Source organism: Cavia porcellus, unplaced genomic scaffold (assembly GCF_034190915.1).
Source record: "Cavia porcellus strain 051 isolate PalLab524CR breed Dunkin Hartley unplaced genomic scaffold, mCavPor4.1 scaffold_9, whole genome shotgun sequence".
Taxonomy (NCBI): Eukaryota; Metazoa; Chordata; class Mammalia; order Rodentia; family Caviidae; genus Cavia; species Cavia porcellus.
Window position 1 is genome coordinate 10,208,498 of NW_026947492.1, and position 13,850 is coordinate 10,222,347.

Below are 13,850 nucleotides of genomic sequence, written 5' to 3' on the forward strand. Positions count from 1 at the left end.
CCCTCGAGGTTTGATCCCTGGTGATGTTTGGCAGATGGACATCACACATATACAGGAGTTTGGGACTCTTAAATATGTTCATGTTTCCACAGACACCTGTTCTCACGTCATATTTGCAACAGCAGAAACAGGTGAAAAAGTGTCTAATGTGATCAATCATTGCCTGGCGGCTTGGGCCGCATGGGGCAAACCAAAAATATTAAAAACTGATAATGGACCAGCCTATATAGGCAAAGCCTTCAATGAGTTCTGCAAAATGATGGAGGTTCAATTAAAACATGGTATCCCATACAATCCCCAAGGTCAAGGAATCATTGAGAGGGCTCATAGAAGCCTCAAAGAAATTTTACAAAAACAAAAAGGGGGAGTAGGCCAAGGCCTGGCCCCAAAGGCACGATTATCCATGGCACTATTCACACACAATTTTTTAAATTTAAATAATGATAATCGCTCCCCAGCTGTGGAGCACTGCAACCCTTCCCCCAACCATAAAGGGTGGGTGAAGTGGAAAGATGTCCTGACAGGACAGTGGATGGGCCCGGATCCAGTGGTCAGCTGGAACCGAGGCGCGATTTGTGTTTTCCCACAGGAACCGGGACGAGAACCACTGTGGATACCGGAGAGACTGACACGGGCAACAAAGCCCTCGACTGAAGATCAGACCTGCCCTACCGGAGATCCATCACAGACCAACCAACAAGATGAATAGAAATAGCGGTAGCCCGAAATGGACAAAAAGATCCTCAGGCATATGCATGGCTTGCTCGATTGGCCCACGACCGAGTCTAGATATGGCGGGCATCCTTCATTCTCCTCCATAAGGTGACAATACACAGCAGGGTAGATGAGTCAATGACGGGTAAGAGCGTGCCTCCCCAGCACGACTCGACCTAAGCCAGGCCCTACCCCATCCTGCACGTAAGCCGCTGGACTGTTAGATGCTGCCCAGGTCTAAATTTCTCTCCAAGGGGATTTCTTTACGGAGAGGAAATGAGTGCAAGCTTGTGTGCATCCAGGTTCCGTCCAGTTTGTGCCTGGCCCTAGAAAAAGGACGAGGGCCTCAGGGCCTTGGCAGACCATGGCATGGCCAACCAGGGTCTAAGCCAAGGACCTACGGTGGGCCTACGCATAGGGCATAAGCCTCTGCACCCAGTCCAGGAAGGGCTACGATGCGCACATTCATAAAAAATAAAATAGGGGGAGATGTTGGGAGCCGCGTCTGTGATAGTTCGCCTTACTTGGCGGACGTGCGGCCTGTAGTAAAGAGTGAAGCCTGAGGTAGATTACCCCTCCCATCGAATATGTTAGTTTCCTGCTTACCGCGTAAACAACCCGCTCAACAATATAGTCTGCCTAGCAACTGATGATGTTAGCCAATCAGCTTGCCTTGCTTACTTTAACATGATTGGACACTGTATCCGTATATATACCGGTGCCACCCCTGGGAGGAAGTAGAAGCCAGGTAGAAGCCCGGAAGTAGAAGCCCAGAAGGAGCCGCAGAGAGCGGACCGATAGAGGCTTCGGGGCAGACTGAAGCACAAGAGGAGCCGCGGAGAGCGGACCAAAGGAGGCTTCAGCTGGGAGAACCCAGGGCAGGCTGTACGGAGAAGAAGAATAAAAAGAAAAGGTTGTCCACTACCAGACTGTGTCGTGTGTCCTTCCGCCGGCCAGGAGCGGACATCGACACTCACCAAGACTGCTACTGAGTTATACAACAAGATGGAAACCATCCCCTGGGACTCAGGCAGGCCTACAGGGGCCTGGGGCTCCGGGGTGTTATCTTAGAAGTCCCTGGAGGATTATCAAAGCCATTGGAGACCCTCTTCACCTGTGCCTGACGCAGTGGGGAAAGGCCTGGGAACCCAAGGATACCTAGACCCAGATCCCGACCCTGCCTGAGCCTCAGTTTCCTCCTTTGAGAAACAGAGGTAACTGCAGCACCCACATACCAAGTGGCTGGGAGGATAGAATAAATCAGTGTGACATCTTTACACAGGCCACAGAGCCTGGCCTACATAAACACGTAACTTGTGAGCTACTGCTGACTGTTTACAGTGTATTTGAAGTGAATGTGCCCTCATTCCATCACACTCACCCCTGACTCCCCCGTCCTCATCTCCAGCCTTAAGTCCTGGGAGAAGAGTCTCTCGCTGGGATGATCCTCTCCTGAAAACTGGGGAGCTGACAGCTACACATGCACCCCTTCCAAGACATGGAGTACTGTTTGTTGTCCCCGCGGGACAGGCACTGTGCTCTGTACACTGCTTTCTGGAGTTGCTCAGCACGGGAGATCCTGGCACTGCCAGCTCCTGCCCACCCCTTGCCCTCTGTCTACCTAATCCCTTGAATCCGAGTCTCTGAACTGGATCTGAACTGGATCTCTGAAGCCTGTCTCTGAACTGGATCTCAAGTTACTATACCTGGGATCAAAAAGAGGAACCATAGGCTCTACTGGCTGGAAAGTTCCGAATGGGTTCACCTATGTTAAACTTCCACTCTGAATTCAGCTCAAAAATGACAGCCTCTACCCACTCCTGAGCGTGGGAAGAGACCTGGAGCAGAATTCTCAAGCGTTAAGGGGCATGTGCCTCCTTGCCTAGAGATCCTGTCATGCAGATTTCAATTGTGGATTGTGGGGGAGCTGAGATTGCATTTCTAACAGCTCCCAGATGACAGGCTTTGGACACACCTTGAGCAGGAGGACCTAGAAGGCTTGCTGTACCAGATCGGGTTCAGGGGAAGTACAGTACAGGGGCAGATTGAAGGCAGGAGATTTTCATTTTCTCCAACCAGTGTCTGAGCACATTGTCTGATAACACTGTAGAAATATCTATTGGGCTGATGGGTGGGTGGGTGGATGGATGGGTGGATAGATGGATAAGTGGGCAGATATACATGAATGGGAAGGTGGGTGACATCTGACATTAAGTTTAAATTGGTTATTGTGGTACATACCAGTAAGCCCAGCCTCCTGGAAACCAGAGGCAGGAGGATCATGAATTCAAGGCCAACCTGGGCCTACTTAGCAAGTTAGAGGCCAGCCAAACTCATTACGGAATGTAACAAGATTCTGTCTTAAAACAAATGTCAAGTGCATGATCGGAAACAACTGGCAATTAATATGCAGTCCTATAAATCACATATCTAAGTAAAAACATCCTAAGGTAAAAATGAAAGCAAAAAGAAGGTAGGAAGACAGGGAAGGAGGACGGGAGGCAGAATGAGTAAAAGATGAAAATTTAGGGTGACTCATGGCTGTGTCCCATCTCCTCCAGCAGACTTCGAGGCCTGTGTTCTCAGGGTCCATGTCCTTTCTCTCCCTCTCCCCAGAACTTAGCACAAAAGTGGGCCATATCATGAACTGGATAAACGCACATTATGAACAGGAATAACAGCTCCATTCACAAAATCTCTTTTAGGTGCCAACACATCACACAGATTAGCTCATTTAACTTCCATAACAATTTACTGGGTCATTACTATTATTATGTTCTTTGGAAATGAGAAATATGGAGCTCAGGAGAATTAAATAAAATGTCCACAGTCATACAAATAATTAGTAGTTGAGATTAGTGAAAGAGTTTGAGCCCAGGCCAGACACTGTAGCTGGAAAAGCCTCGGCCAGAACCATGGAGCTCCTATCTCCCCCACCCCTAGGAATTTACCTGTGACTCCATCTTCCCACCCCTAGGAATTTACCTATGGCGCCAAACAAAGACCAATGGGCTGCCTGTGCATCCCTAATGCCCCCTTAGGTTCCATCCCAAACCGAGGTTCCATCCCAAACCAAGGCTACTTATGTGCCTCACTCCACATGTTCCATGGAGAGATTACTGACCCCAGGGGGAGATGCTGTGCCCCAGAGGATCAGGGGTGTGTCTCCCCAAATTCTCAAAATAAAGGTCATTTATATTTCATACTTCTTATCTTTTCAGTTGCTGCCGGTCCCTCACAGTTCTATCATATGGTTCCCTGACAGGGAACCGCAGGAGAGAGACACCTGGGGCTTTCCAGTTTGAGTCCCTTGCTGTTCAGGACCAGGACTGGACTGCATCCTGCATTAATTCCTCACTTCTACACTCGGGAGCTGTAAACTTGTCGCTGACAGTTTGCAAACAACACTGATCCAATTTACTACAGGTGAGCAACCCCCCGAGATTGCCACTGGGCCAGGCCCCAGGTGGGTTTTCTCCCCCTTTCTGTGGGTTCCTGTGACACTCTCATGTCCTTAGATAGCCCAAGGCAGGGTCTTTCTGGGCCAACCTGTGTCCACACCCAGAAACTCTCACGTCCTTTGGGTTCAGATAGCCCAAGGCAAAGTTTTGCTGGACCAGCCCACACTGAGAGACTCTCACATCCTTCAAAGCTTTTTAGGTTCTCACCAGCAGAGTTGTTACTGAACCTACGTGAAATCCACTCATATATATTGGTGACAGCCAATTATGGCGAAGTTTTGGAACCATACAGTGACCAATCGGTCTGGAGTGGAAAGTGACAACTTTGAACTTGGCAGACCACAGTCCGTTGCCTCATCTGGCTGTAGCTCCGTGGGCTTAGACTCCACACCAGATTTTATCTTGGGGACCACTTCCTGTCCCCCCGCCAAAAAAAACCATACCTATCTGTGGATTATCACACTGACGACAAGTTTACAAAACTCTCTATCTTTAAGCCTTTGTTTTGGGAATGTGTCCTTTCCCGCCAGTGTCCCCATCCCTTTTGTTTCCTCGCTGCCTCCTCCCGCTTCCTGCCCCCCGCCGTGCATGCAGACCCTTTCCCCACCAAGATGGGAAATGAGCCCAAACAGTGCTGAGAGATATTCGTGGCTACTTTGGGCTCTCCAGCGCTCCAGCCCAAACAGTGTTGAGAGATATAGCTGCTTTGGGCTTTCACACGGCCCCCAACTCCGCGTGTGGTATCTCGGCTCATTAGCCATGCTCCACATCCACGTGTGGGTTTGGCTTTAATGCCGTACTCTAATCTAGGTGCCCCATGAGCAGTTCAAGCTCCACGTGGCGGCACAGCTCTGTGTTGGTCCGTTGGTCCCCCAGCATGTAAGGCCCCAGCTTCACATGGTGTCATCCCAACTCTGCCTCCCAGCTCTGCCCCCATGCACCGTGGGCCCGCTGCTGCTGTGAGCCCACCACCACTGCTGGCACTGCCTCCACCTTGCACATTTCCGGGGGCAGTCCCAGCCCTGCCCTGCACACTACTTCCCAGTGCTTGCCCCACCCTCACTCTGCCTGCGCCGCCCCACCCTGGTGCCCTGCCTATCCTAAGCACGCTGCCCACTCTGCATGTTCCACCTATGCCCCGAATGCCAGAGAGATCCCAGCCCCCGCCCCCAAGCACAGGTACAGCTCTGTCTGCAGGCTCTGGGGGCCAGCACAGAGACAAACACAGCAAGTCACAACAGAGAGTTCATCTTACTGATCTGATGATGTATTCGTGTTTTCAGATATGAAGTTCAGATTGTTTCTGCTGCCTTTTTTGTGTGTGTCCCAGCCATGACAAATGCCCGCACCCTGGGCTCACCCCGCCTGACCTCAGGCTTCCATCGTGCCTTGGGCACTGCGCATCTCCCAGGCAGGCGCCTTTCCCAGGCAGGCTCCTCCCAAACACAGGCCCACTTTAAACACAAACACATAAACAGCAGCTCGGCGGCTCCACTCAGAGATGTTATTTTTTTTAAATTCTTAAACCAATTTAATCAAGGTTAAATAAGTTGGCATTAAACAAGACTGTGGCTGATAAACGTGGGACAGTGGCCACCTGGTAATTTTACCAGCCTTGTGTATCAATTAAAGACCTCAGTAATGTCCTAAATGTTTAACAACTAAAACTAAGAGGTGTTTCCTGGTATTTTTCAACTCCTTTTTGCTATAAACCACCAGTAATGTTCTATACTGTACTACAATTAAGAGGTATAAATTCCTTTTGCTGTAAATTCCTTTTGGTGATGTTCTATGTTATGAATTCCTTTTGCTGGGAACCACTAGCTCTTTTCTAAAACAAGGAAGGTGGTAAAAACACATGAAATGATTAAACATATTTTAGACTACTGAAAGAAAATTACTTCAAGGGTTTTGTAGAAAGATTTAATGTTGTCTGAAAAGCAAGAGGAAAAGCTCAACTTGAGGGTATATAGTAAGTTGTAGAAAGCTCGAGAGGATGTGAATTTTATTTGTCTTGGTTTATAGTACTGCAAATAAGAGGTTTGAAAAGAAGTAAATGTGTTCAGAATTTGACAGTATTAGATCAGTTTTGGTAGATTTATTCATAAGATTGGTGAATCTTTACTGCACAATGTTTCCATTAAAATGAGATTATACTCCAAAAGGGGGAGGGCAGACTGAAGCCTTTTTTGTTAAGTATGTAATTTCAGTAAAACAATGGCCTGCCACACGGCACCCTGGAAAAAAAGCAGTGTGCCATCCCGATGAAGCCTGCTCTCTGATCTGGAATGCCAAAACCATGTTTACATTACAGGCCGCTCAAAGAGGGCAGCAGGGCCAGCACTGCGGCAGAAGCCAAACTTAAACCTTTTCCCAACCTATCTGCATTGCTAAACTCATAAATACCCTGTTGATTATATTTAACTCCTGTATACTTACTTAATTGTACAGATACCTTCTACTGTAGTCCAGATCCCACAACAAAAAGGCAAAATTTGACCTTCAAACTTCATAGAGATCTTAATATGGCTTTTTGTGTTTTCAACAACAGAAACAACACTTGTGACACTTGGAGTCCTGAGACAGGTAAACCGACACAAGGTGGAGCTGCCCAGGCCCCACCATGGACCATGCTCAAATGCAGCAGAAGACATTGGGCAAGAGAGTGCCCCATCCTGGCGTTCTTTGAGACCTTACCCCAGGGCTACTGGACTGTCCTAGCCACCAGAGAGTGGATAAGCCATCCTAACTTCCATCCCTCACAGGAAATGTCAACACTGCCAGATTCATCGCCAACAGATCTGCTTAAACTTGCTGCTAAAGACTGACGGGGCTCAGGGCCAAAAGCAGCCCCCTTTATTGGTGTCCGTCTCAGAGTCCAAGTTCCACTAAAGTCTCAAGTAAGACATTCTCTGTATTTGTGGACATAGAGGCCATATGTACAGAGTTCTTCCTGAGTTTTCAGGCTGCTATATTAAGTCCTCAAATCTCTAGGAGGTATTAAAGGTCAACCTATGCCATTTATAAACAGGGCCTATTTCGTGCAGGTCCCAGTCCTAAATCTTAAAATGCTTTTATTCCCTTGTGTTTATACAGGCTAACTTGGACACAGTAAGGCCTCAACAGCTTCCACCTGTTATCACTAGTAAACCTCTCCTCAGTGATATAAGACCACCTCCTTCCTTTCTTATTCACCAATTTCTCAGGCAACCCTGGTCAAGGCTGACAGATACATTTTGTCTTCTCATTTTGTTTTTTCAAGATACAGAAAAGCCTTTCCCACAACCAGGGAAACTGCTGATATACTTGCTAAAGTCCTGTTACAGCAAATCATTCCAAGGACTACAACCAGGTTACAGCCACCCATACCTGATATTCTTGGCAACCTCAACAGTGATCAACATTGCTAGACTGTCATTCTGGTTTTGCGTCACTCAGGCCCTAGATCTAACCATCCTGTTGCCTACTCAGCTCTGCCTTACCAAGGCCTCACAGCCACGACTCTCAGGCTAAGTCATGTTTTGTTATCCAATTTGGTTTCTAATTTCTTATTCTTTTTACAGCAGGACTCTTAACCATATTTCCAAGGACTCCAATGTTATGCATACCAGAGATAAGCCTTACCTACCTACCCTTTTAACTTTTACCGTTTCAGATGGGGGAGTAATCACCTCTCATAACTTCATTCCTCCTAACCCCATGTTTAATTTTCAGAATTCTGCCTTACCATGGAAATGTTTCTACTTCAACATTATCCTGATATAATGACACGTCTAAATCAAAAGCACCTTTCCTTCTACCTCACCTGGATCCTTAAATATGATAGTGCCATACCTCCTCATAACATCTTGTCTCTTTGTTTTTCCAATCTAACATACGTGCATTCACCAGTGAAGTTGTCCTGGCTAAAACACCTGGCACTAGCTTCTACATGGGCATCAACCATCATCCCGTGACTCCCCTAGGCTCCAGTACAGTGCCCTCTGCCAGCAGGAAGCAGTTAAAGAGAGAAATCTTTGCCCCTTTTCATAATAATAATCATAAGATGGGATATGAAAGAGTTTTGGCCCAGGCTGGACACTGTAGCTGGAAAAGCTTCAGCCAGAACCAAGGAGCTCCTATCTCCCCCACCCCTAGGAATTTACCTATGGCACCAAACAAAGACCAATGGGCTACCTGTGCATCCCTAATTCCCCCTTAGGTTCCACCCCAAACCGAGGCTACTTATGTGCCTCCCTCCACGTGTTCCTCGGAGAGATCACCGACCCCAGAGGAGATGCCACACCCCAGGGGATCGGGGGTGTGTCTCCCCGCATTCTCAAAATAAAGGTCATTTATATTTTATACTTCTTATCTTTTCAGTCACCGCCAGTCCCCCACAGTTCTATCAGTTAGGAGCCAGGGCTTCAGGCTAGGGCCAGGGATTTAGCTCAGCAGCACAAGTACCTGTGTGACAAGTGCAAGGTTGTGAATTCGATCACCAGTACCAAAAAAAAAAAAAAAAAAAGACTTCATGGCTACCAGAACCCATGCTCTTACCAAGGGTGATCCAGGTTGTGTGAGGCTTGAAGCTTATATATTTTGAGGAACCTTTCTACAAAAAGTATACTGAAAACTTCTGCAAAAGTTACAAAAACATACACCCATGAGAATCTACTGCTGGGACCTTTCCTATTGCATGCCGAGGAGGGGTTCTAAAGCTCGAGGTTCATGGTAACTCTGCCCCTGACTCTGACCACTTGCTGGAAACAGAAGGAAGGCAGAGGAAAAGTTGTTGGGAAAAGGAAGACAAAAGGAAAAGAGAGACTCTTCCTCGTAGCGAACGTGGCTCTGGCCTAGCTGCTCGCCCCTGGCACCCGGGAGAAGCTGGCCTCTGCTCTCTGCCCTCACAGCCTCCTGACCCGTCACCTTCAGTCTCTTCCTCTGGGTATCCAGCAGCCTGCCCAAACTGCCCATATGCTACCTTTCCTGGACTCAACCTGGGTCTGGGGCCAGAACTGGAGGGAAGGCAGCCGGGAAATCGTCTTTCAACCAGCCCCGCCCAGCAGCCATCCTGCCCAGGCAGCTGCCTATTTCCCTGTTCGCCTGAGCACCAGATGAGGAAATGGAAACCTGTGGGCCACGTGTTTGTTCTGGCACCTAGAGGAGCCAAGGTAAGGGAAAGCCTGCCCTGGGTGGCTCACTGGCAAAGTCATCCTTAAAAGGATGGGGCTTCTCGGAGCCTGTGCTCTGAAGTCATCTCTTCTGACCTCACGGGCTCTCAGCACTGCCCTCCACTTGCAATAATGCCCACTGCCCTGGGGGAAGAGCTGTGGCCACGTATAATCAGGAGCCTAAACATCTGGCCTTGGTTGGCTGAGATCAGGCACAATCAATTACATCTACAAGGAATTCTTCCTCCTGCTCAGATGCCCCTGGGGTCCACTATGGGCCATGGACCATACACCCAGGCTGCCAGTGAGAGGAAACCCAGACCTCAATCCCAGTTCTGCCAGGAACCTCTTCCTCTCCGTGAGGTGTGGCTTCCTCAACTCTCAAGTGGAAGCAAGTGCTCCCCCTCACAGGGATATTGTGAGGATGAGAGAGGAGATACAGACGCACATTTTCAACAGGTGGGCTGATGCACATGTCTAATCTAAGCTAGTTTCTCAGGACATGCAGGGCCAAGAAATGAGAGATCTGGGTTTGTTCAGAATCAGACATTAGGTTACTCTGTGACCTTGGGCTTTGCGTCTCTAAAATTCAGTTTCACTGCCCACGGAATGGAGAGATGGCAGTGGATCCTACGGTCTTACAGTTCCCAGGTTTCATCTTGCACATCCCTCAGGTATGGGCAGCTGCGGCCATCAGGACGTAGTGGGACAAAATCAGAAGTTTGTAAAGGAGCGATCTGGGCTCTAGCACAACATGAACAGCAATTTTCAAAAAGCATAACAAGCCAATGAGGCCGTTGGAGGAGACACTGGCCGGTATACTGTATAATAGTCTTGTCCTGGGCAGCTGGGCTTTTGGAGTCCCGGGAAGGGACTAGAGCACCCCTGAGGGAAGAAATCCACTCCTTCTCCATGAATTTTCCAATTCTGTTCTTCCACACGTGGCAACAGTCCCATTCTAGGGAGCAGCAAATTCTGCCATCCCAACCCCAGACTCCTCCAACTTTCTGCAACCCCGAACAAAATCACCCACACGATGAGAAGTCACGCAACCAGGAGAGAGTCTTCCATCAACACCCGGCCAGCTGGGTGGCAGCCGTTCTAGGTGTGTCACCTGTTCCGAGGAGGCCAAAGGGCTTATGAATGACTCCAGGTGTTCCTGCCCCTAAGATGGTGTCAGGTTACAAGATACATAATCATTCCAGTTTGGCAACTTCACCTGTAGGATTGTTTTAATGACCAGCCCTACAGTCCTCAAATCACTCCTGGAATACAGCAACAGAGTGGCTGCTTGCTGGGAGACAGGATGCTGCTGGCCATGAGGGACTGAGGCTGGCCCCACACTTAGGTTTCCAGCCTGTGCTGCCCTGCTGGCTAGCAGGGCCCATCCCAGGAGGCCTCCTCCGGCCTTCGGTTGAAGATCTCAGCTCCAGGCTGTGGGAAAACTGGACCGCCACAGAACCAGCATGGTGAGTGTGGGCACCCCAGCTGCCAAGGCTAGGGGAGTGTGCGCTCCCTATAAAGGGACCTGCAAGCAGGCTGAGGGGCTGGCTGCTTCTCAGTCCCTGTCGCGTCTGGCCTCCTCTTTCCCTCCATCGCCCACCAAAGAAGCCGGTTGCAGAAGCCAGGGCCGCCCCTTCTGAGGATTCTCTCCATATCCTGCCTGTTCATTGTGTGCACAGGTCTCCTGGTCTCTTGGCTAGAGGTTGGCACTATTGTTTCAAGGGCAGGGGCTGCTTGGGTGTCTGCTACCCACTAGGGAAAATGAGTCCTCTTCTTTTTTTTAAGAGAACTGCAGAGATCTCCAAAATGGCCTACGGTGTCTTTGGATATCTGCTAGATCATTTTTTATTCTCCCCCTCTCTTGTCCTCCTCCTCTGAGTACCTAGAGCATCTTCGCTATTTCAGGGCACAGCGAATGAACTCCATTTTTCAAGCAAGACAAGTGAGGCCCAGGGAGGAGAAGAGACACGGCTGGGTCTGAAGTGAGACCGAGAGCTTTATCTTTCTTCCTGACCGAGTTGAAGCACTTGCCCAAAATGAAACCAGAAAAGAAGGGAAGCAAAAGAGGGAGAGGAGGAGGGGAAAGAAGGAGCTGTTGGGGCGAAGGATGTGAACTGCTGGGCCCGCGTGTGACCCTCTTCTGAGCCTCTGCCCAGGCACCGCCCATCACCCTACTATAATGAAATAAAGTCTGGCAAGGGCAGGTCAAGGGAGGGGCATCTTGCTTTCTGCTGGACCAAAGCACCAGCTGCTCTGCGGCTCCTGGTGAGAACAGAAGTGCCCACCAGAGCGGTTACTGGGTGGTACTGAGGACACCTGTGTCCCTTATGAGGAAGCAGCAGACAATGGAACAGTTTCTGGGACAGATTTCAGGAACACAAACCTTAAGAAAAAGCCCACAGGCTAGCTGTGCTGCCTTGAGACTTCACTCCTCTGTAAAATGAAAGCATAATGCAGTCCCCCAGGCACAGAGAGGGAGAGTGGAGGTGCTGAGTGGGCTGGTATATGTGAACCAGGAAACTATAAACTTTGTAAACCAGGAAACTATAAAATGAAAGCCCTTGTGACTCTAGAGGAATCTACTCCAGGAAATAACAGGCTAGTGTCACCTCTAACCCTGACCCTTTGTCATATGAGGAAGGGGCCCTGCGGTGCTGTAGGGAGAGAGGAGGCACGGGGCACCCCACAGTGGAGGGATCAGACATGGGGCCCCTGAAGCAAGACAGCAGCCTGGCCAGTGCTGGGAAGAGGATTGAGGGAGCTGCTGGCCCCGAGCAGCCACTACTCCACCTGTGTCTGATAAGCCTGTGTGGTCCTGCTTAACGAGGCCAGGGTTCCCGCTAAGAGGCCGGGATACTCACGGCTCCCAGCCCTGAGGAGTGGATGGGGTAATTCATGGCCAGGTAATTCAGGGCCAGGCTCTGTCTGCCAGTCCCTCTCTGCCTCCTCCCTTACATGCAGGCCCCTCCCTGGTACACAGTCCAAGTCCTGCCCTGAGCTGCCTCTTAACAGTCCTTGAACCTGGGTATTCTCATGGAAGCCTGGAGCTATGAATGTGTCCTGAGCAGAGGTCAGAGCCCAGTATCCAGTCCTAAGGGAAAGGTCAAGTTTGCTCTGTAGCTGATGCCTGGAGAGGAAATGGTCCCTGATAAAACTGTGGGGGACTGGCAGTGGCTGAAAAGATAAGAAGTATGAAATATAAATGACCTTTATTTTGAGAATGCGGGGAGAGACACCCCCGATCCCCTGGGGCATGGCATCTCCCCTGGGGTCGGCGATATCTCCGTGGAACATGTGGAGTGGGGGCATATATGTAGCTTAGGTTAGGGGTGGTGCCTGAGGGGCATTAGGGATGCACAAGTAGCCCATTGGTATTTTTTTTGGTGCCATAGGTAAATTCCTAGGGGTGCAGAAGATAGAGCCATAGGTAAACTCCTAGGGATTGGGGAGATAAGGACTCCTTGGTTCCAGCTGAGGCTTTTCGAGCTACAGTGTCTGTCCTGGGCCAAAACTCTTTCATATCCCATCTTATGATTATTATTATTATGAAAAGTGGTGAATATTTCTCTCTTTAACTGCTTCCTGCTGGCAGAGGGCGCTGTACTGGGGTCTAGGGGAGTTGACAGGATGACAGTTGATGCCTATGCAGAAGCTGGTGCCAGGTGTTTTAGCCAGGACAACTTCACTGGTGAATGCATGTATGTTAGACTGGAAAAACAAAGAAATAAGATGTTATAAGGAGACATGGCACTGTCATATTTAAGGACCCAAGTGAGGTAAAAGGAAAGGTGCTTTTGATTTAGACATGTCATTATAACAGTATGATGTTGAGGTAGAAACATTTCCACGGTAAGGCAGAATTCTGAAAATTAAACGTGGGGTTAGGAGGAATGAAGTTATGAGAAGTGATCACTCCCCATCTGAAAGCATAAAAGTTAAGAGGGTAGGTGGGCAAAACTTGTTTCTGGTCCAGGAGTTGAACTGGAAAAAAATAGGGGGAGCAGGGAAGGTGGTAGTTGTACCAGTATAGGGAAGGTAAGGGCCTAGGCTTTCAGGGATGTCACGTTTAACCAAACAGCTGAGGGTAGAAAGAACTAAGACAGTCATCACATAGAACATTATGAGGATAATCTTACGTATGATGTGGGAGTCTTTAGGAAAGACTGTCAAGAGTCCTGCTGTAAGAATGATCATTAATAGAAAGTAAGAAATTAGGAACCAAAGTGGATAACAAAACATGACAGCCTAAGAGTCATGGCTGTGAGGTCTTGGTAAGGCAGAGATGAGCAGGCAACAGGATGGTTAGATCTGGGGCCTGAGTGATGTGAAACCAGAATGGCAGTCTAGGAACTTTGATCATTGTTCAGTTTGCCAAGAATATCAGGTAGGTATGGGTCGCTGTAACCTGGTTGTAGTCCTTGGAATGATTTGCTGTAACAGGACTTTGGCAAGTATATCAGCAGTTTCCCTGGTTGTGGGAAAGGCTTCCATGTATCCTGAAAAAGTGTAAACCAAGTGA

The 13,850-nt window shown here is 49.0% G+C and overlaps 1 protein-coding gene across 3 annotated transcripts in view; it reads left to right on the forward strand.

The window, feature by feature from the left end:
* Positions 1-10,504: 10,504 nt before the first annotated feature.
* Positions 10,505-13,850, forward strand: part of Tmprss4 (transmembrane serine protease 4) — a 40,292-nt gene continuing 36,946 nt past the window's right edge. For 2 of the 3 annotated variants that reach the window (XM_023566214.2, XM_013155681.3), the window contains exon 1: positions 10,505-10,797. In XM_023566214.2, coding sequence (XP_023421982.1) covers positions 10,795-10,797 — 3 coding nt within the window. In that variant the 5' untranslated portion in view covers positions 10,505-10,794. The remainder of the gene's footprint in view (positions 10,798-13,850) is intronic. The other variant, XM_013155680.3, reaches the window with a different exon arrangement.